Raw genomic sequence first — 23,396 nt, 5'->3', positions numbered from 1 at the left:
AGACCTGGCGGAAATTGATATTGGAGGAAATCACCACTGGAGTTTCATTATGTCTCCAGTAGTTGAGGTTAAGGCTTCCTCCAACGTTCCAGTGGTGATGGTACCACGGACTGACCCATCCTTTAGAGAAAAGGAGATGGATGAGCAGTCCTCAGAAAGAGAGGCAGTGTACCAGAACTCACACAAGTAATCATGGAATAGCTTGTGTGGATTCAAGAGAAGGCATCGCTGAGGGGAGAAATCCGAAGAAAGGATTGGATTCTCCCGATAAAGAGTCAGCGGCCTGGAGCCCTTGAAGAGATGCCATTGGATTATTTGGATTAGTTTAATAAGCTTAGAGCTTATGGGAGCACCAGTGGCACGATTAACATTTTGTGATGGAATGTACTCAGCAGTGAGTAGATTCACATCACGAGAACGAGATGAAAAGAAGAGATTTAGGAGCCATTTGTGAATTTATATTTAGGGTTTGGACTTAAAGAAGAAAGAGAAAAGGATCTCGAATTGTGAATGATTGAAAGAGTAAATGAAGGAATTTTGTAGAGAAGTAAATGAGACGGATATATTGGTGGGGGTATATATAGGCAGTAAAAATATTGCCAAAATATATACGAAAAGATATTTTAGTCTCCAAAAGTTTGAAATAATTTGTAAAAAGTTTTTCCAAAATTTGAGAATTCAAAAATATTTATACTTCCCATCAAGCATTAATGCTACGACGGCTGGTATTCACTTTACCCACTAACTTCACCAATACCCAAAAAGTGCAGTACATTTCGCAAAAAGTCTTGACACGTAAGACATGTCAGGTGACGTTCGTGAGTGCGGGTTAGTACTCGAGTAACATCACGTGTCACAAGTATCCACCAAGTAAAACACAACGTTATGAAATCTGGCTGACCACCATTTTGAGACAAGACCAAACTAGCAACAAAGAAAATTTAGATGCCAGTTTCAACTGATGACCTTCAGTTGCATTTTTCAATAATTTATTTGAAAAATATTTTGAGTCTTTTTCCCCCTAAAAATGTGATCCATTTGATCAATGACTAGTCTTTGAGTACATCAAGGCGTTCAATCTCCAACCAATCAAGGATCACCTGGACCATCCTCAACTGAAGGGCCTCTTCAGTTTAATGAGGATTTAACATACCCAGTTCACTGATGAGATGTTTAAAAGTCTTTTCATCAAGAGGTTTTGTAAAAACATCAGCTAACTGTTTATCAGTGGGGATGAAATGTATTTCAATATCTCCTTTCATAACATGATCACGAATGAATATACCTGATATCAATATGTTTCTTTGAGTGCATCACTGGGTTGTGAGATATAGCAATAGCACTGGTGTTGTCACAAAAGATTGGGGTTCTTGTAAATTTCATGCCATAATCAAGTAACTGTTTTTGATCCAGAGAATCTGGGCACAGCAACTGGCCGCAGAAATGTATTCTGCCTCAGCAGTAGACATTGAGACTGAAGTCTGCTTCTTACTGTCCAACTCACCAGTTTTCCCCCTAGGAAATGACATCCACCAGTTGTGGATTTTCTATCAATCTTACAACCTGCATGATCTGAATCTGATAACCATTATTAGATCTACCCTGAGCCTTTGGGATACCAAAGACCAAGGCTAGGGCACCCTTTCAGGTACCTGAAAATGCGTTTAACAGCATGCAAGTGTGATTCTTTTGGATTTGCCTGAAATCTGGCACATAAACATGTTGCAAACATTATATCTGGTCGACTGGCAGTTAGATACATCAGTGAACCAACCATTCCACGATATTCTTTTTGGTCCACTGGTTTTCCATTTGGGTCAGAGTCCAAATTTAATGGAGCTGAAATAGGTGTGGTTTTTGATGGGATTGAATCAAATTTGTATTTTCTCAACAAATCTCTGACATTTTTTTCTTGGTTAATAAAAATACCATCCATGGTTTGTTTAATTTGTAAACCTAAGAAAAATGTTAATTCACCCATTAAACTCATCTCATATTCTTGAGACATAATTTTTGAAAACCTTTTACACATTCCATCATCAGTTGACCCAAATATAATATCATCAACATAAATTTGTACCAGCAAGATATCACCTTTTTCTTTCAAGATGAACAAGGTATTATCTATTGCACCTCTTTGAAAACCATTTTTGAGAAGATGTTTAGTTAGAGTATCATACCAGGCTCTGGGGCTTGTCGAAGACCATATAAAGCTTTGTTCAGTCTATATACCCAATGTGGATGCTTTTCATTTATGAAGCCTGGAGTCTGCGTAACATACACTTCTTCTTCCAAGTGCCATTCAGAAACGCACTTTTTACATCCATCTGGAAAACCTTGAATTGTAAGTGAGCAGCATAAGCCAAGAAAATTCTGATGGCTTCAAGTCTTGCAACTGGAGCAAAAGTTTCATCGAAATCAACACCTTCTGCTTGACAATAACCCTTGGCAACTAATCTAGCTTTGTTTCTGACAACGTTGCCATCTTCATCCATCTTGTTCCGGTAGACCCACCTCGTTCCAATGGGTTCTCTCTTTAACCCGGGAGGACAAGGAACAAGCTCCCAAACATTGTTCCTTTCGAACTGGTTGAGTTCTTCTTGCATAGCTTCAACCCAGCTTGGATCTGCCATAGCCTCGTCAATCTTCTTCGGTTCAATTAGTGATAAGAAGGTGACGTTCAAGCATTGATCACTTGTGCTCTTCTAGTCTGAACCCCACTATCTGGATTGCCAATAATCTGCTCAATGGGATGAGCAGCAGTCCATTTAGTGTATTGACTAGGTTGGTGTAATACAACATCAGTGCAAGACACCTGACGATCTCCAACTGTTGCAGCAACAGAGGAGAATCAGTCCAAACTACTTCAACTTCATCATTATTGTCAACTGAAGAGTTAACATGATTATCTTCAAACAAAGGTATCTCTTGAAGAACTGGAGAAGCTTGTAGTGGTTCTGATGTTGTTGTGCACGCACATCAGATCCATTACCAGTTTTTCAGGTAGGTTAAAACTGATAGAAGGATAGAATGAGGTGTCACAGAAGTTCTTCTTTACCTTAACTGGTTCCAAGACTTGGTGTTTGGAAACATTTCTGGTGTACTAACTGATTGATGAACCTGATCAGATACACCAAAATCAACTGGGACAACTGAAGATATCAAGGGTTGGTCTTTTGTGATTGCTTCATTTGATTCATCGAACGTGACATGAATTGTCTCATGTACCTTTGGAGTCTATAATTATAAACTCTATAGGCTTTTCTAATATTTGAATACCCCACAAAGACACCTTCGTCAGCTTTTGCATCGAATTTCCCAACTGACTGGAATCGTTTAAATGTAACTGGACAGCCAATACATGGAATATCCAACATTTGGCTTACGATTCCTGAGGACTTCATAGGCAGTCTTCCTATGTCTCTTGACATAAACTGACCGTTTTGGGGTGACACGCAGTTGCTACAGCTTCAGCCCAAAAACAGGTGGGAAGACCAGATTCAGATAACATACTTCTGGCAGCTTCAATCAATGTGCGATTCTTCCTTTCAACCACACCATTTTGTTCTGGAGAACGAGCTGACGAGAAGTTTTGAGAAACGCCAGTGTCAGTGCAAAATGTCTCCAATTCTTTATTCATGAATTCTGTACCGTTATCACTTCGCAACTGACAAACTTTCTTGGTAAACTTGAGCTCAATTCGCTTGATGAGAGAGATAATTTCACCAGATGCATCACTCTTTGATCTGATAATATCACCCAACAAAATCTGGTGTATTCATCGACCACAACCAAAGTGTACCTTTTACCAGCTTTAGTTTGAACATTCACTGGACCAAAAAGGTCCATATGAAGCATGTGAAGAGGTTCAGTGATGCTGAAATTCTGTTTGGTCTTGAAACTGGCTCTTTTCTTTTTGCCCATTTCACACCCTGGACATGGCTTCTCCCTTTTAAAGGAAAACAAAGGTATCCCATCAACTAGTTGCTTTCTTGACAACTTGTTAATGTTTTTGAAGTTAAGATGGGATAACCGTTTATGCCACAGCCAGTTGGTGTCCTCATCAACCTTGACATAGAAACAATGCTCTTTTGGAGTAGCTCCATGTTCATGATGTACACATTCCCTTTTCTTGGTGCAATCATTACTACCTTCCAATCCTTGTTAAAAACAGTGCCTTGAGCAATGTCGAACAGTACCCTATATCCATCATCACAAAGTTGACTGACACTTATCAAGTTATATTTCAAACCATTTACAAATGCAACCTTAGTGAATTGAATCTGCCCATTGTCAACAACACCATATCCTTCAGTTTTCCCACTTCCATCATTACCAAATGTCACTGCAGGTCCATCACATGCAGTGAACTCTTCCAGCAGGGGCTTACATCCGGTCATAGTCCGGCCAGCTGCGCTGTCCAGATACCAATATTTTTGTTTCGATCGCCCTGCACACCCAAGTTAGTGATCAGTTATTTTTGTGAACCCATCTTTTCTTGATGGGTCCACTGGACTTCTTCCGAGAAGTCCCATGTGCTTGACTAGTGTTGAACTGGATGAGGAAACTGGAGGGTTCTCTCCAGTTTCTGGAATAAAAACAATTGGTTCAGTGGAACATTGACCTCCTTTTTCTTTTCGATGTATGCTCCTTTCTGAGCAGATTGTTTTATCTTTTGTTTTTGAGGAGGAGTTTTGACAATTTGTTTTTCAACAGAAGAGGATGCACCTCCTTCCAAATTCTTAATTCTGGCAGTACAACTTTGTACCTGCCTTGACAAATTTTGGATTTGATTTTCCATTCTTACCAAAATGTTTTTTTCTTCAGGCTGCTGGCCTTTGGACTTTGGCTCAGCGGGGTTTTAGTCTTTAGAGTTGAGGACTCACTTGACTTATGAGGTAAGGATTGTCACCATATTCCTTTTTAACTGTAGCTTTAGCCTTCTTGGCTCCAGTTTTAACCTCAACAGGGTTGGTCTTAGTGGATTCAGATTTGATTGTGCCAGAGGAATCATAAGGTGTTTCAATTTTAACAGATTCTGGCAATTGGTGAATTGTGGGTAAAACAGCTGCCATCTGAAGATCACCAGATTTCCAGGCAGTTTTTTGAGCATCAATGGTTTTAGAAAAGCGTCATAATTTTTACCAGATGCTTGAACCCAAGAATTAATAACCATATGTTCTTTTTCAAGATCAAATTTCAGTTTTTGGTTATCTCTTTCCAATGCCTCGTTTTTCAAATCTGACTCTTTAAGAGCCAACTGGACACTTTGCAAATCATTTACTTGACTTTTCATGTTGTTTAATTCAACCAAAACTGTTTCTAAATATCTTTCACAGTCAGTTCTCATGGTTTCAACAAATAACAAGTCATCATTCAATGATTCAGCAATATCCAATTTCAGTTCTGAATCAATTTCGATATCATAATCCCTTACCTTCTTTAAAATGATATCAACCCATCTTCCAGATACACCATCATCCTTCACCACTGGTTGTTGACTCTCCAATGCCATGAAACACATATCTCTAATCTCTTCTTCATCATCAGATGAGTCATCAGAGAGTTCCCATTTCCCTTCAGTTTGAGCCATCATGCACTTGTTCTTTTCTTTCTCATTATTTTGTTCAAGAGACATGAGAGCAATCTGGGCCTTAAGTTTCTTGTATTTGGCCTTATAATCATCAGTTTTAACAAAGTTTGGGACAATAGGACCAGTTTGGTAGTTCATCTGACTAGATCTGCATTCCTTCATGAAATGGCCTTTCTTACCACATTTATAGCAGGTAAGATTAGCCTTATCCATTGAGATTGAATTGGAAGCATTATTGGACCCATTAAATCGATTAGATTTATGCTTAAACCTATTAAAGGTTTTAGCAATCATGGCAACCAGATCATCATCGTCAGTTTCCTCACAACCATCACTGAGATTAGTGGTTAGACCAGAGTTCAAAAAGTTGTTTAACATTTCCTTCATAGAATGTGACTGGACATTCTCAGTAGATATTAAAGCAGCACAAGGTTGCCCAGAAAAGTTGGCAGCCTTGGAACTCTGAGCATGGTTTAAAGCATCTTGTTCAGCGAGTAATCTTGCTGCATCATTATCTTCAGTAATCTGAAGGCTCCATAAAGAGAGGCAAGAGTATGGCTATGCAAGGTCTTTCCTTGTCTTAAGACAAGAACCATGTGTGCCCATTTGGATGGCAAAACATCACAGAATTTTTCAAGAAGAATATCCTTATCCTTCTCCACTCCCAAGCCTCTAAGTTGATTAATTAGGCCAGTAAATCTGGTATAAGTACCAGTTAAACTTTCATTGGGAAGAGCAAAGAAGGATTCATACTTCTTGTTGAGAGCAACCTTTCTAGTGACAATGGTGTCATTTCCTCCTTCAAACTGGAGAACTAATTCATCCCACATAGATTTTGCACTTGGAAATAGCACAAGAGTAGGAATTAGTTCCTCAGGTATAGCAGAAAGAATCATGTTTTCAGTTTGGTATCAAGATCAACCAATCTGCGATCCTCATCTGACCAATGTTCCTCAGATTTTTCCCTGGTGCCTCTTCTCCCAGTGGGGTCGAGAAGAGGGCTAACACCACTGGACATGGGTGTATATGGCCATCCTTAAGGATTTTCAACATATACCTCTCTATCCCACCAAATGCAAGAGCATTCTAGCCTTCCATGTACCAAATGTCTCACCATTCCCATCGAATTTGGGAACAGGAGAGTTGGAGTAATGTACATGAACGTGGTTAGCTCCAGGAGTAGGAGGAGGAGGAGGGTTAGTATTTAAAGGAGTAGCAATATTAGGATTAGATTCATTTGGACCAGAACCATTCTCACCTTCAGCAGCCATCGAAGCAGACCTAGGTTATAGAATTGAAACAATTCAACCTGCCTGCTCTGATACCACTTATTAGTCCCAACTATCACTAGATGGGTGCTGAAGACACCTCTATGTCGATGGTGAGTGAACTTTGCAACACGATCAATTAATCTGGATGTGACCAGTTTAGTTTGATCGTGTACCAGGTTAACTGGAATTAAGTTAAAGTGACAGAATGTTAATACATGCAATAATATAAATGACGAGCATATAAACTGGTGAGACAATATGTAATTTTCAAGTGTATTTTATTTATTACTGTTTAAATAAAATACAAGGTTGTTGCGGAACCAAGATAATACAAGAATGTAAATATCCTAACAACCCATGAATTACAATTGATCTAAACTTGGAAATTCTCCTAAACAATCGAAACACTTAGAGTTGTGAAATGTTTCTTTTTGCGATTGAGAGAATATTGCACAAGTTCACCAATATTGCAGAATATTTGTATTTGCAAAGTTATTGAAACAGCTTGTGCAAGGACCTCTATTTATAGTCGAAGATTGAGCATGGGGATCTCAACTTCGATGTACAAATATGGTTGACAGCACACAAAAGTATTGTTTAAATAATCCTTTGTGTGTGTTAAATAAAGTAAGACAAAAGGTTACTTTATTCAACCACTCTACATCTTTGTATCTTTATCCAAGACAATATCATTGTCCGGTTAAAAGGATGTAGAGTAAAAAGGTCCTCCTCGTAATCAGTGTAAAGCTTTGTAAGAGCATTTACACTGGAGGATTCTCCAGTTGATTGATCTGGTAGATTGTCAACTGGGCTTCGCTGCCATTGCCAATCTCTATTTTCCATTTGTTGTCTTTGACTTCAACTGGAAGGTCTTCAGATTCTAGTCGTCTGATCTCAACTGGAGGAAGTCATCAGTTGCTAAACCTGTACAATGCAACTGGACTTCTAATATTTCGGACAATTCCTCATGCTCTCCAGATGTCACTGGAGAGCTCCAGTTTAGTTAAAACTGGACCTAACAAAAAGCCATGCATTGGGCGGTAAAAAAAAACTAGTAATAAAGTATATAATACAAAAATTAAATGCTTTAGAAAATTCAAAACTTAAAACATAAGTTTTGTTAATTTTATCCCCAAGCCACGTCTAACAAATTAAATTGAATGAGATTAAAACCACAAAATAGGAATCTCGAGCAGTATATATGACAACTAGTCTTAATACTTGTACGATGTATGGATTGACTATATTTATTGTACGATTATTTATTTTTGTTTCTGGAGATAATACTTGACATGCTTCATGAATCTCTCTAATGCTAGCTTCATAGTGAACTTATCCAGTTAATATTTATCAATATACTAAAACAGGATTGATGTTTTTTTTATGAACACTTGGCTTAATAGTTATACGACATGTGTCCTTTTTAAATTCCTAATTTTAAATTACCTTATTACTATCAAACACTAATTTAATCATTAATATAATATCTGGCGAAATCTCTTCAAAGCAGCTGTTAAATGATCCGTCGTCGGTAGAGTGAAGAGGATGGTTGTATGGATGAGTGTGTAATGATGAAGATTGTAGATCTACCAATATACTAAAAAAATATTGCAACATCTATTAATTAATAGGGAAATGCTAAATACAGCCCTAAGGGTTGTATTTAACGTGCATAAAAAAATTTGTACCATCCATATTAAAAGTCTGCCTCCTGATTTTCATGGTAAATATACAAATAATGTATGCACCTTAAACACAGCCCTAAGGGCTGTATTTAGCAAACCCCTAATTAATATGTGACACAATATTTGAACGAAACCTATTACTAAAATTTAGGTAGATAGATTTTAATTACCTTATATAATTTCAAGATATATATCTATAAAAATAATTTAAAAAATATATAATTGTTTTATAATTATTACTTTCATATAATGTATCGATTTGTTTAAAAAATATCTGTTAATAATACTAATTGTTAACTTACCTAATTTATTGATATTGATATTGATATTGATATTGATATATAATAATAAAAATATTAGAAACCTTATTTATTCGTTGATGATTCATGTAGTTAACAAATGGAGTTTGCAACAAACTCAAGTTCTTCCAAATTCTATATTCCTAGACGATTACATATAGATTATTTATTAGATATTATATTAATGATTAAATTAGTGTTTGATAGTAATAAGGTAATTTAAAATTAGGAATTTAAAAAGGACACATGTCATATAAATAATAAGCCAAGTGTCCATAAAAAAAACATCAATCCTGTTTTAGTATATTGGTAGATTACGGATGTGAAATTAAAATGTCAAAAGTCACAACCCAAACTTCAAGTTAGAGGCGAACATACGTACGTAGAACACTAGAAGATACTCTGACATCTTTTTGACTCTTTCCAATGCCAAAAAAGTCATGTTTGTACTCCGACGTGTGTAAAAAGCATTTCATTTAACACTTTAGAAGCACTCACAAATAATACCAATTCGCTATCAAACTATCAATGCATTTTTTCCAAAAGAATATAGAGTATATAATTAACAAGCAAGCATCTATGCATATTTTGGGATATATTGGTGGTTGATTCAAATAGTACACACAACCATCTTCGATAATTCCCCCTTTTTGTAGTTAATAGTATATCTAAATTTGGATTCATTTAGATAGTTTAGTTCTTTAGACATAAAACAGTGGAGCGGGAACTTTCAAGACGTGGATTCATTATCATAAAATTCATAATTATCAAAGCTTATGAATAAAACTAGAAAGTTTAAGTACGAATTTACATAAAACGAGTTTTGTCACCTAGGCTTTGTCCGGGAGACACTAAAGAAACTTAGATGATAATGATATAATGTGTTAGAACTTGGAACTTAGAACTGTAACTATTCCACAATAATTAGATAAAACGCTTGATAATAGTTAGAGTAACAACAAAGTACAAATGTTTCCGAGCCGCAATAATCGTTTAAGAAACCTATTTGAAAATCAAAGAGAAAAAGAGTGCGAATGAAACCAAGAGTTCAATAAGAACATTAAACGGGTTGCGACGTGGAAAAATCCGAATGGTGAAACGGGATGCGACTTGACGGAATAGCGTGATGGGTGTGTACTGTGTGGTGTGGTTTCCTTTTATTTCGATATGAAAAGTAATTTTGATTTGTTCCGAAACTATACAAATGTAGGGACCATTATTGTAATAGTTTAACTACAGGGGCCAATTGTTGTAAGAGCTAAAAACCTATAAAGACCATTGTAGAAGAAAAAGTGATACGCACGAAAACCCATGAACGGGTTTAATATCTATGTATAAAGAAAGTCTGTGCATGTTTAATGGGTCGACGAGTATGATGACAATTTTGAACATTTTTTGTTGTAATGGAAAACAGGGAACGGAATCCTAATATCGATTTTAGGTAGGATCATGTTAGTAACAATATCTCATTAATAAGTTTATGTAAGTATTCCACATACTTGGTCTCATGACATGTTCATTGCAACTCGGTCTTTAAGTAAATGTCACGTAGAGACAATATGAGTTGTAACAACTCAGCAAGTCAATATATCCGTATTATTATACCTATATACTAGAAACCAAGTACTTTTTTACTACTTCCTAAGCATAACATACAACTATACTTACATGTAACTTTCAACTTTTTTAGCATTTAACCCCCTAGCACATGCTTTCTAAACAATATTAGTCCCTGTCATTAAATATTTTGCGACAATAGTCCTTACGGTTAAAAAGTTATTAGGAAACTCCAACAAGAGCTAACGGCCATTACGTTTTATTTGGGTGTTTAACGGAAGTAACAATAACGACTGCAAATCGATCAAGTCCTTTTTCTAACAGAGAATTAGGTATTTTTCTCCAACGGGTGCTAATGGTCGTTAGACGCTATTTTAGTGTCTTACGAGAATTACAAAAGCTGCTGCAAATCAGATCCATTTTTTTAACAGGCGTTCGACTGTAGTTTTTGTGTGAAATTAGTATTGTTTATCGGTCTCTCAGTTTAACACAAAAACATTTTTGCCTAATATTTTTACCTAAAGTTGTCGTAATTTAAGTTGTTTTGGTTTATATAATTTATTGTATAAAATTAATATGGTATCCACATTCATTTGTTTTTACTATTTTCTACATTAATCTATATGATACTTTCCATTTATTTTTGTATTTTACATATAATAGTATAATTTTAATGTGTTTTCACTTTTTTTAGTTGCTACATGATGTGACTAATTTATACCCATTACCCACATCATTATTGGCCATTATACTATATGTTTTAAGTCGTTTTTGTATGCATTTGGCGCGTTTATGGTGTTTGTTAGTGTTTTCAGGCTCTGAACAGGTTACGCGTCCATTTGGTACATTTTCGGTTGATTATTGGCCAGGAAATACGTTATGGTAATGAAAGTCGATTTGAATGGACGAGGCGGCAGAGCTTAGCAAGTAATCGAGACCGAAACAAGTTGGTCATGTACAAGCTCTGGACTGCGCCGCAATGGGGATGCACAAGCCCACTGCGCCGCAGTGGGGAGGGCAACAGAATGACAGCGCCGCAGTCAAGGAAAGATGAAAGGAGGCCGTGGATTCTTATGGCGCCGCAGTGGTGGTCACTCAAGCCACTGCGCCACAGTTAGCTGAAGTCAAAGTCGACCAAGACCTCACTGCGCCGCAGTGAGGAGAAGTCAAGACCCACTGCGCCGCAGTGGGTACACGGGAGAACACATCCTGACTTGTTTCTGCATCAGATTTCGAAGGGGTATAAATATAAACCCTAGGTACAAATTTCAGGGCATTCAAACTCTTTCTAGGAGCTGCTCTATCAGGATTCTTCCTTCTCCAATCAAGTGTTTCACTTAGGCGGATTCATCGAAGATATTACGGGCACCCATCTAGATTGTATCTACATTATTGTCTTGCAATTTATTTTCTTCAAACAATTGGTACATCATGTTTCTCTTCTATTTTATTGATTATTGTGAATTGATCATGAGTGGCTAACTGTTTAATCATCCACCTTGATGAAACGAGACGGATAATGTGATTGCTATATTTTTAATTCAAAAGGGTTTATTTAATTATCGTTGTTCCATGATCTTGACGATTTTTATTCTTTTCATTAATTAATTTTGATATTGGTTGCATATGATTCTTCGTTGGTGATACCAGTTGAATGTGTATGTGATTTTAAAACGGTTTCTTGTCTATAAGTAATTATCACTAGTTCATGGTATGATAGTGAATATCATTTTAAGAAAAGATTAATTTTGTCAACGTGATTGATATCGGTTGGTGGTACCACGTTATTGTCACATAGGTTCAATTGATAATTTGATAGTCAATAAAACTGATTGTTAGAAGAATTGTCTCGGTTTTGGTGGTACCGGCTTGGGTAATTCGACTAGTAGTTAGGTGATTCGATAATTTGTTCACGGTTGGTGGTACCACGTGAGTAGTTTAATCTTGTCACGATTATCTTTTAAAATCTAGAGAATTTGTTCTTCATCAAATGCAATCACATTTGAAGTCAAGGGAAGTCAAGGTGGATGACTTTTAATTATATTGTCTGAACTTGTCTTTTAAATTTATGCAATCATTTTGCAAATCAATTTATTTAATTGTCAAAGGGGAATTTCGAAGCAACACATGTTTTCCAAACTATTTAACAAGCAACTAATCATTTCACAGTCCCTGAGAACGAACTCAGACTTACCTCTTAACTATATTACAAACGATCGGGTCCACTGCCCGTAAGTGCGTAGTAGTGAGTTCTTTGGTAGTTTTAGTTTATAAATTTAAAGCTCGATTTTGCACATCACTACATAATTAACATTCATATTTTTTTATTTCATCAACTATTCATAAAATTGATCATGTAAATGATTACTGTATGTTACGTTGATACACCACAATACATTTTCTGGCGAACATTTAAACAAGCAATGTTATGTCTCCGCCGGGTAAAAAAACTAATATATATACTATAAACCTATGTAAATGTACAAGTACTTTATGCGTGGAATGTATAAGCTTTTAAAGCACATACTAATTTTAATCAAACTTCATTTTAACCCTTTAAATTTAAACCAGGTTTCGTTTTAACCCCCTAAAATTTTATTTTTTAACTTTTACCCCACATCAAAGTTTTCGCATTCATTTTTGTGACACTAAACTTTTAAATTTTCATCAAACAACTTTCACACAGTTACGGTTTTACTTTTAAACATTTGATTTTTGATTATTTTCATTTGTCTTTTTATACATATAGCGTTTTCATTATACAATAACTTTTATCATCGTTGCGTCTTACATTCATGTTACATTTAAAATATTAATATAGTTATTATTCATGTTTTTATACATCTTAATATTCTCTACACTATTTTTATTATATTGCTACATGTTTAGTTTATTTTTAAAGAAAGTTTTCATCTTAGATTTATGTAAGTCCAAGCCCAAGCTTTAGCACAAGCATCAATCAACCCACACATCTTGGATTTTCTTGAATATCTGAAAAGTGTACTAAACAAAGTCAACACTAAGTTGGTGAGTTCGTAGGAGCGAATGACAAGGATCTAATGCCAAAGCCATTCACAATATGAACAAGGATAATGAGCAAGGAACACACTTACAGTAAGTCCTTAAAAGGCACAAGTACAGAATTTAGGTTGGCTCGTGGCACAACCTAATCACACATGAATCCCTTAAACGAACTATACAATAGCTAGAATACGTATAAGGAGCAAGGGCAAATAATACCGATAACAATAAGTATCAAACAAGTACTATGACCTCAAACATGTCCATCCAAGCCTCACAAATGTTCTCATGTCATCCAAATGTTATCAAGTACGTATAGTACCCGTTTATTTCACTTGCATACATTGCACCTCAATTGTCCACCATATTGCACGTTATGTATGTCATTGTACTCAATTGCACGTTATGTACCTCATTGCACTCAATTGCACGTTATGTACCTCTTTGTACTCAATTGCACGTTATGTACCTCATTGTACTCAATTGCACGTATGTACCTCATTGTACTCAGTTGCACGTAAGTTGTCCATCCATGACCATCAATGTCCACACATAACCAAAACACCATGTGTATATACTTCGTACGATACTACTTTTGAAAGGCCTTTGATGCTTATATATAGGGTCACCCGCAGCCTTCCCACCACATCTCCAACCTTTCAAAGGCATTACCGTCCTCCATATATACACAACTAACCTACAACAACTCAACATACATATACAATAACCATACAACAAATCACACACTTGACATCTACAAAACTGTCACACAACATGTAATTCCATAAATCAATCAATGTCTCCATATCAACCATGTCCATCAAAGACCCTCACACGTGTACTCACATAATGAACTACATCAAGGCATTTATAATACGCATAGTAAGCAAGAACAAGTAATAATGATATCAACAAGTATCCTAACAAGTTCTATGTTTTCACGCATGCACAGATTGTCCCTCAATTGTCCTATTATCCTCCATAATGTCATCACCCAAGACACTCAACCATATGCACAATCAAGTCTTGTCATCAATCAAGAAAATCAAGAGTATGCACAGTTGAACTATGTTATAAATCAAAACAAACATATAATTGCACACTCAAACAAGTCAACACACAAAGTTGTACACTTTTCAGCCCGAATCTCAGTAGATTAGGGAGCTACGAAACTCACCTTGGTTTCCAAGCAAAACGACAAGTGAATATCGAGCTATAAATGTCCAACAACTGCCACGTGCCCACAACCTATCAATGTATATCATAGTATCATCAAAGTCAACTCTATAACCCTACACAAGATGGTTAAGTAAGTTTGAGTCACGCCAAAATCCCACAAACGCTTTAATGACCATACCGAGCATGAACTATAACATTTTGACCCAACATTTTTAAAATGGACAGGGATTTAGACCAAAAGGACCATACCATGAAAGTAGACTCTCTCACGATTCCAACGATAGGTCATATGACTCGATTGGACTTACGGATCAAAAGTTATGCACATTTGAAAACCTGTTAAGAAAACTGCACAAACTCGCGGCACGAGTTTCTTGGCTCGCGGCGCGAGGTATGGCACGAGAAAAAGTTCTGATCAACGATACACAAAACTAACGGCGCGAGTCTGGTTCCTAGCGGCACGAGGTGTTGCAGGTCTGCAGCCAAACATGATCCAAATCGACTTTTGACATCCCAAATCGACCAAGCAAGGTTTGTAACTCATTTTAAACATAACTAGGTGTACTTGAACATAAATAAACACAACCTACTTCATAAATCCAATCCATAACATCAAATCTTTGCTCAAATCCATTTTGACCCATGTCAAAACCCTAATTTGACTTTTTGCTCGATTGGTGACCCGAAATGACTTGGATACAACTAGAAACATGTTTATAAGTATGAAATGATGATTAAAGGATGAGTTTCATTTACCAAATCTTCCACCAAATGCTCAAACCCGAATTTGACCCGAAAGTGGTGTTTTCTTACACTTTGAAACCCAAATATTTGATATGTTATAGATAAATGAAAATGTTAATGTTTCTTTTATAAATCTTGCTTTAAAAGACAATAATGGTTGCAAGAATTGAGAGAGAGAGAGTGAGTTTGTGTGTGTGTTTTCTAGTACTAAGTAAGAGAGAGAGGGGGGGAGAGAGAGAGAAAGATGAAGAATGGATGGATGAATGAATGGATACGGTGGGTGGGGATAGGGTTGGGTCATGGGTTGGTCATAACCCATGGATAGGATTCATTTCCATTTACTAGTTACATTAAATGGCATCTAAATTGTAAGAATCGATTAATACTAACTAATGACCTCGACTAGTACATAAGTCCCAAAATTAAATGGTAAATTGATCTATATGTACACATTGCACTTACATGAACTCCAATTTGCACTTGAACTATATTGACCAACTTGATAATTAGTTAAATTGTACATATGGTTAAAGAGTCAAGAATCACAATTGTTACATATTTTCTTTCATATTTATACATACATATAACATGTTTAATATATAATAATTTTTCATCATGCTTACGTCTTACATTTATGAAATATTTAAAGCATTAATATAGTTATTATTTGTGTTCTTATACGACTTATTATTCCTTTACAATATTCTTAATGTTATTGCTAGATAAGTAAGTGATGTCCAATGCCATCTTTCACGGGTTTTGGGTCCCAATACATCGACGGTGTATGGGGGAGGTTAAGGTGTAGACAGCCTTACCCCTACCACGACGATGTAAAGAGGCTGCTTCCAGGTTCTATCTAAAAATAGAAAATGACCTCTGGCCTTGCAAGGGATGAGGATTAAACCCATGACCTCTGTCTCCATAGGCAAGGGTGTTAACCACTTGATCCAACCTTGCTGCTTTATTGCTAGATAGTTAGTTGTAATTTTTGAAGTTTGGGTTCGAATATTTGACATATATTTGTCAAAACTTTATTGTATACCCTCCGCTTCCTCAGGGCACTCACTTTCTCACTCAACACACTCAGACGCTTGCCAAAAACGTAGCCCGCGGCAACGCGCGGGGTCAACAACTAGTTATAACTAAAAGAGAAGGTTGAGGGTGCACTTGGCAGCCTAATCCCCTTCTTGAGCCTAATTCTCCCTCCAAATTAATCATATATTTTTCAATATTTTAATAATTAAAATTTTATATTAAAAAATTATATAACATATATCGGAGGAACGTAGTATTGATTTTCAGAAATTGATGAAATACAGAAATTTCATGGCTGATTGTTGCATCAAAAATGAAATCTGATTTCGTAGCTCGATCAGATTAAGAAAAGATTGGGGTTTTTTGGGTCTGCACTCAAGTTGTTTGCTGAAATGCCTGGACGAATATGGACCGTCCGGCTTGAGTTTTTTTCTTTTGAAATGCAAATATATTATATAACCCATACAAATTCCTCAAATATTTACATAGTGTATAACATGAAACTTGAACTTGCAATCTATAGGTTGACAAATCATCATACATACCATAAAAGCCAAAGCTCAAGGATTTCCCGCTTCAGTTTAATCACTCGTTAATCGTTATGTGTTTCTTGTGTTGATTGGTGAAGAACTCCACCAAAACCTCCAGATTTATAAAAGGGTTAGGAGTATACTTTGACACCATATCATGGCATTGTTGTGTCAAGACTCAAGACTGATTGATAAGTAAAACTCCAAATTTTCTGAAGGAGACGATAAGAAAGTTGTTAAAACAGTTATATATTGCTTTAACAATCTAATCTTCAAAGGATATTTGTTAAGTAATTAAGTTAGTTGGTCAACTTGCTGATGGGGAAATTCTACTTCTTGAGGGAAGTCTATTCAGCAAAGAACTCTAATGACCATTTTTGGAGCTGATAGAACTGACATAAGCTATGCAAAGTGGAAAGAAAACTCCGATGGACCACGAGGTAATAACCTGCAGGTTCACGGAGATGCCAATGCAAGCAATCATACTTAAAAGCAGGTAATTTTATTTAGTTGGTCCGTTGGCCATTTTCGGTCAGAACAGGGCCTGTTTTACAGCCACCGAAATAGCTCGGTCAGCCCATTTAGATTATTAAGTCTTTTTGGACTGTTTCTATGGTGGTTATCATTAAAACTGAAACATCATAGCCATATAGTTCTATTCATATAAATTTTTTATATATAGTCACAGTTAGGGTCAAAACATTAGTTAGTTATTCTCTGTATTGATTCAGTAAATACAAGCTACTAATATAACTATATTACTATCTGGGTGATTCCTATACGCATACATACATTCTTTCTAGTCTATTTCTCATACTGATCATGACGGGATCAAGTATGCGTAACAAGCTAGATTCTGGGAATGTTATTTCCTATGGTGGGAAGGAAATTGCCAACATCATAGGGGTCATAATTCCAACAGCTATCGAGCATACACTTGCGTTATCATGTATTCATCAACTGATAACACGGACGGAGCTTCACGGTGACTCTCTCCAGTGAAAAACGCAGGTTGTTTAGGTTCAGGCAACACACCCTCACTAATAAGCATTAGGATGACCGATAACATAGTTGGCCTATCTTCTGGATGATGTTGCACACATAATAAGCCAACATGGATGGATCGTAGTACTTCAGAGAGGATGAAGGAGTCACGTAAACACGCACTCATGAGTTCAATAGACTTGTTTTCTTTGTAGAGTCTCCATGCCTAAATCAGACCAAACATATCATGACAAGTATACACACAGTAGGCATTGTTAGCGAAGACAATAATTTGGTTTCTAAAAGTCTATTATATCTAGTTAAACTTACATGCCCAAGAAGGTTGTCACTGTGATCTTGATGAGAAAATCCTCTGTTCTTTTTACCACTTACTATCTCCAACACCAAAACACCAAAGCTAAATACATCTGACTTTATGGAGAATTTCCCGTGTACTGCATATTCCGGGGAAATGTAACCACTGCAGCAAAGTTGCATAAGTTTTTGTTTTTATATATCCATATAAAACATTAACTGCCAAAATAATCTAATAGACAATGGTTTCAGATTCTTACTATGTTCCCACCACTTTCTTTGTCTTGGTGAAAGTATCAGATCCCACAAACTTTCTAGCAAGGCCAAAATCAGAGATTTTTGGGCTCATGTCAGCATCCAACAGAATATTGCCTGCCTTGAGATCTCTATGGATGATTTGGAGGCGGGAATCTTGATGTAGATACAGAATAGCTCGAGCCATCCCATGGATAATTTGAAAACGGCAAGGCCAATCAAGCATTGAAGTTTTACTTTCATCTGTGAAGCGATAACCACTTGATTAGTCAATCTCTGTACATAATTGTTAGAAAGTTAAAATAAAAACGAAATCAAGTATGTAAATAAGGTACTATGTGCAGTGAGTCAAACCGAATAAAAAGGTGTCCAAGCTTTTGTTAGCCATGTACTCATAAATTAAAATCATTTCATTTCCTCGAATGCAGTATCCATAAAGCTTCACAAGATTCCGGTGCTGAAGTTTGGCAACATACATGACTTCATTTTTGAACTCATCAAGTCCTTGTTGGGAAGTTTCTGATAGTCGTTTCACAGCTACTTCTCTTCCATCCTCTAAAATACCCTAAGATATTGTGGTTACAATTTACTAATGTTAATGAAATTCAAACACTGAATTTATGAAAAATTGAACAGAATAGTGTCGAATAGGGTTATTTGTGAAATGTAACCCACTTTCCCAAGACCCCCATTCGAATATCATATTGCTCACAGTTCTTTCTTGTTTAGATTACGATTTTCTATCCTAGTTCTACAGTTCTACTCTTACTCGAGATCAATAAATTACCTTATAAACAGGGCCAAAGCCACCTTCTCCTATCTTATTGCTGATGCTGAAATCATCAGTAGCCTTCAATATTTCATGTAAGCTAAAGAAAGGCAGCTCCTTCACATCTTCCACTTGAACACTAGTGTTCTTTTTATCAAGGCCATACCAGGTTTCTGCAAAGATGCATACAGTTTCTGAATCTGTCAAGGTATACTCATACGAACCTGTAAGTTCTAAGGATGGTGTTTCAACTCTAAAACCATATAATTGGATTCTAAAGTACTTTGGCCCAGTGGTACTCAAGTTGGCTCATCTACTAGGCCTGGCAATATATATATTCACCCTTTAAAAGTATAGGGTTGAGAATTCAAAATTTAAAACATGTTCAGTAATTTGGTCATTGTAATTTGGAACAATCTCAGCTTTATAAGTAGTTTTATCGATTCTTTGTTTTTAAAACAAAAATATGTACTACAAATATTGTTGCATTTGTACACATTTTTAGATAGTGTGAATAAATTAAAAAATTTGTCATGTTTTTATGTGTGCAAAAATATGTAGAACTAAAAGTGTGTATAAATTTATCCACACTAATTAAAAAGTGCGTAGAATTTAAAGTTCATACTTTTTAGTGTGGACATTCATAATTATTTTGTAACACCCCATTTGTCCACAAAGTTAGCGTGGACAAATGAGGTGTTACAAAATATTAATGAAAGTCCACACTAAAAAGTGTAAACTTTTAGTACTGGTGGGTCAGGTTAAGGTTGGAGATTTTCATCCCACCAACCTGAACGGCTGAACCCGTGATCTCAGACCACCCAATTGACAACCCTATCATCAAGGTACTAATAGATTATGGGTTTGAATCTTATTGAGGACAAACTTGAAGAAAATATTGTGGTCTTTGGAAGTTTGCATTTCAAAAAAAGATTCCTTCAGATTACCTTTGACTTTCATGTGAGGCATTTTCTTTTTCTTTTTACACGCATACACCACTGCAAACAGAAGTGCCGCAGCTGATGAAGTTGATATGACCACAATGAGTACTCTATTCTTTTTATTCAATCTTTTGGAGGCCACAAATCCTTCAGTTAATAAGTGATGGTAATCAGTATCTGCATCATTAAGGAATGTTATTATCAACTATATACATTTAGTGGCTAACCTAATAATTCAGAGGCTGCCAGTCTAACATAAAGATCTTGCCCGTTGAGTGGGTACTCTCGGATGTCAATCAAATCACCAAACCATAGCAAACATCCAACTCCATTTGTAGTGATATTTGGATTTGCATAGGCAGTACAAGAGCAGTTACCCTTGCAAGCTAACTCACATTCCCAGAGACTCATGCTACTATGGAACAAAGCATTTTCCGTGTCTGGCAATTTCATACTTGAAAATTTTAGAAATCCCTCTTCAAGACCACAATCCAAGGCTTTAACCCGTCTACATCCACCACTATATTGATTCAGTTCACCCGGGTTTTTTGGTTCAAATCCCGTCAAGCACTCACAATTAGGTAAAGTAGCCGTACTACAACTTCCATACGGTCCACATACTCCATAGTTGTCACAATAATCCATGGGTATGGTCAAATCCTGCATCCATTCTCTGTTGCGCATATTTAGCTGCCATGTCTCTTATTTGCCACTAAGACTCATTACCGACCTTGATAATAAGAATGTGGAGCTATTAGAACTACGTGTGTAATAAATCTCCTTTTCATTGAACACCATCCCGGTGTTGTACATATGATTAGAGTCATGTCTAGAATTTGGATGGCCAGCAAACTCTATGCCATCATAAGGCCCGATCCTTGTTTCAATAACAGAACCTTTACGGATATATATTTGTGGATATTTATCCTTGACCATTAACAGCCTGATTGTATACTCACCTAGGGCAGGATCATCCGAACTTTTCCATGATGTCAAGTACATCTCTCGTCCTGTCACGAGGTCCTTGCCTAATTTCATTCCTGGTATATACGTATCTCCAGGGTAATCAAAACTTTGCCAAATGACACTATTTTTAACTTCAATAACCAGATTGCCAGTATCCATTAGTCTTGCTTTCGGACTGACATTTGTGCTGGATGCTGAGGCATCGGATGACCAAATGACTGTGCCACCGTCATTAACGAGAGAGAGGATTCCGTGGCTATCCAATTTGACCATACCCAAGGCATTAACAAGTGGGAATTTCCTGTTAGCAACCCATACAGGCGTACGAGGTGATGTGTTCTTAAACCATATCCCAAGGTATCGATTTTTCGAACTGCCTGGGCTGAAGAAACCGAGCTCAAACTTTTCATGCCGTGAAACTTTTGTCTCACCATCTGTAATGTTTTGATTCAGAAAGATGGTATCTAGTGCACTTGGAGTTCCTCGGCTTAGAAAGAAAAAGGTAACAGTAGCAATTAGGAGTAACATATTCATGTTTCTTTTCGATCTACTGGCTGTTTTTTGGTTTTAATTAATCAAGATTAAGATGTCAAAATTCGACTAGTATCACAAGATGTTTTTGTACTTGTCCGCGCGCATGCCAAAAAAGAAGGAAACGAACAAAACAAAATTGAGACATGTGGTGACAAAGGTGGCCACCTAGCAAGCTACATTAATCTTGGTAACGTTCCACTTTTTTGTGTTTGGTTCAAGTCCCCATCAACTTTTGTATAGTCATATCATAATTTGCCCCATGTAGATGGGTGAAATTACTTGTCTAAACTTGCTTTTGAAAAAACTGAGGGAGCCGGACGGCATTATATTTGGGCCCAACCATTGGCTAGCAATGGATAATGTTGGTCAAGTAGGAGTGGGCCTATGTATAGGAAAATTTTGAGCACGGGGAGAATAAGATAGTACTAGACGCATACTCACGCGATGCAACGACTACGGTGATAGCGGTGGCGGCAGTGGTGGTGGCGACGGTGGGTGTCAGCAATGGCGGCGGTGACAGATGTGGAGGCTCTGGTGGCATCAACGGGTGGTGGGGCGGTGGTTGGTGGTGAATGTAAAGGTAATTGATATAAAAGAGGATACTGTAGTTATAAGAGCAATAATACATTTACAAACAAAATTTTTACAAACTAAAGTGGTTCAATGAAACATGGAGAGAGAATGAAGAAACAAAAAATAGAAGCAATTCTATTGGTCCAACTCAGTTTGTAAATCTTAGACTATCTGCAACGGGGCTATCCATAGAAAATCCGTGGGCGATGTGGAGGCTATCCATAGAAGGTCTTGTTGCATAGGATATTCATGAGGTTGTCCATCCTTTAGGATCCTTCCTCACGGATCCTCACGGATGGTGTCATACTCCTTTTTGATTTTTTTTTGATTTTTTTCAAACAACATTGTGTGTGTGTATATATATATACGAGAGTAAGTACCCGCGCGTTGCGGCGGTGAGATGGTGGGGTGATAGCTAGGTCAGAGAGTGTGACGGCCTACGGCCTCCGCCCTCGGATTTAAAAATCCGTCGAAAGTATATCGAATGACATCTCTAATGAAAGAACATGAAATTTTAAGAACACCCATACAATTTTTATAATTTATCGATGTATGATTTTTGAGATAAAAGATTTTGAATGAATTGGGGGAATAAATGATTTATGGAGGAGAGAGAAAAAAGATGATTGGTAGAGATTTGAGGAGAGAGAAAGGGTATTATGGTTATTTTAGATAAATATAGAATAGATGAGAGGGGTATTTTGGGGATGTACTTAAAATCAATATTGAAAATTTCAACTCAGTGTTAAAAATCTGGAAGGAATCTGCTTTATAATATAGTATAGATAATATATTCCCCCAACCATTTATCATGCACAACCAGAAAATATCACGAAAAACTTACAGTTTGACTGTTAATCAAAAATATTTAGCTGTTGGTAGAGCTTTATTTCCGGTCTTTAAGCCATACCCAAGTAAAGGATGATCTCTTTGTTTAATAAAATCTGGAAAAAAAAGTGAAGGTTTTAAATTAGTTGGTGGTGGCAGTGGATGATGATGATGATTATGTGGTGGGGGTGGGGGTGCCCTAGCGGTCTTTGATATGTATATTACCTTTGACATTTTGTAAGATCAAGAAGTGGTAGGTATGAAACCAATGAATGAGAATGGAAAACAGTGGAATTGAGACATGTGTATCACTGTAT

General features: G+C 36.6%; 2 protein-coding genes across 2 annotated transcripts; both read right to left on the bottom strand.

The window, feature by feature from the left end:
* Positions 1-17,539: 17,539 nt before the first annotated feature.
* On the bottom strand, positions 17,540-20,944 carry LOC122599497 (G-type lectin S-receptor-like serine/threonine-protein kinase SD1-1). Its single transcript, XM_043772024.1, has 7 exons — positions 20,406-20,944; positions 20,185-20,325; positions 19,256-19,410; positions 18,823-19,033; positions 18,474-18,711; positions 18,229-18,379; positions 17,540-18,124 (listed from the first exon to the last, which is right to left on the bottom strand). Exons 1-7 carry the CDS (start codon positions 20,860-20,862, stop codon positions 17,837-17,839), a joined length of 1,641 nt encoding a protein of 546 aa, XP_043627959.1. The 5' UTR covers positions 20,863-20,944; the 3' UTR covers positions 17,540-17,836.
* LOC122599524 (G-type lectin S-receptor-like serine/threonine-protein kinase At4g27290) lies at positions 20,881-21,707 on the bottom strand. Its single transcript, XM_043772053.1, has one exon. The coding sequence runs from the start codon at positions 21,676-21,678 to the stop codon at positions 20,881-20,883; it is 798 nt and encodes a 265-aa protein (XP_043627988.1). The 5' UTR covers positions 21,679-21,707.
* Positions 21,708-23,396: the final 1,689 nt, after the last annotated feature.

Source organism: Erigeron canadensis, chromosome 1 (assembly GCF_010389155.1).
Source record: "Erigeron canadensis isolate Cc75 chromosome 1, C_canadensis_v1, whole genome shotgun sequence".
Classification (NCBI taxonomy): domain Eukaryota; kingdom Viridiplantae; phylum Streptophyta; class Magnoliopsida; order Asterales; family Asteraceae; genus Erigeron; species Erigeron canadensis.
The sequence above is the reverse complement of the archived record's forward strand: the minus strand, read 5'-3'. Positions and strand labels throughout refer to the sequence as shown.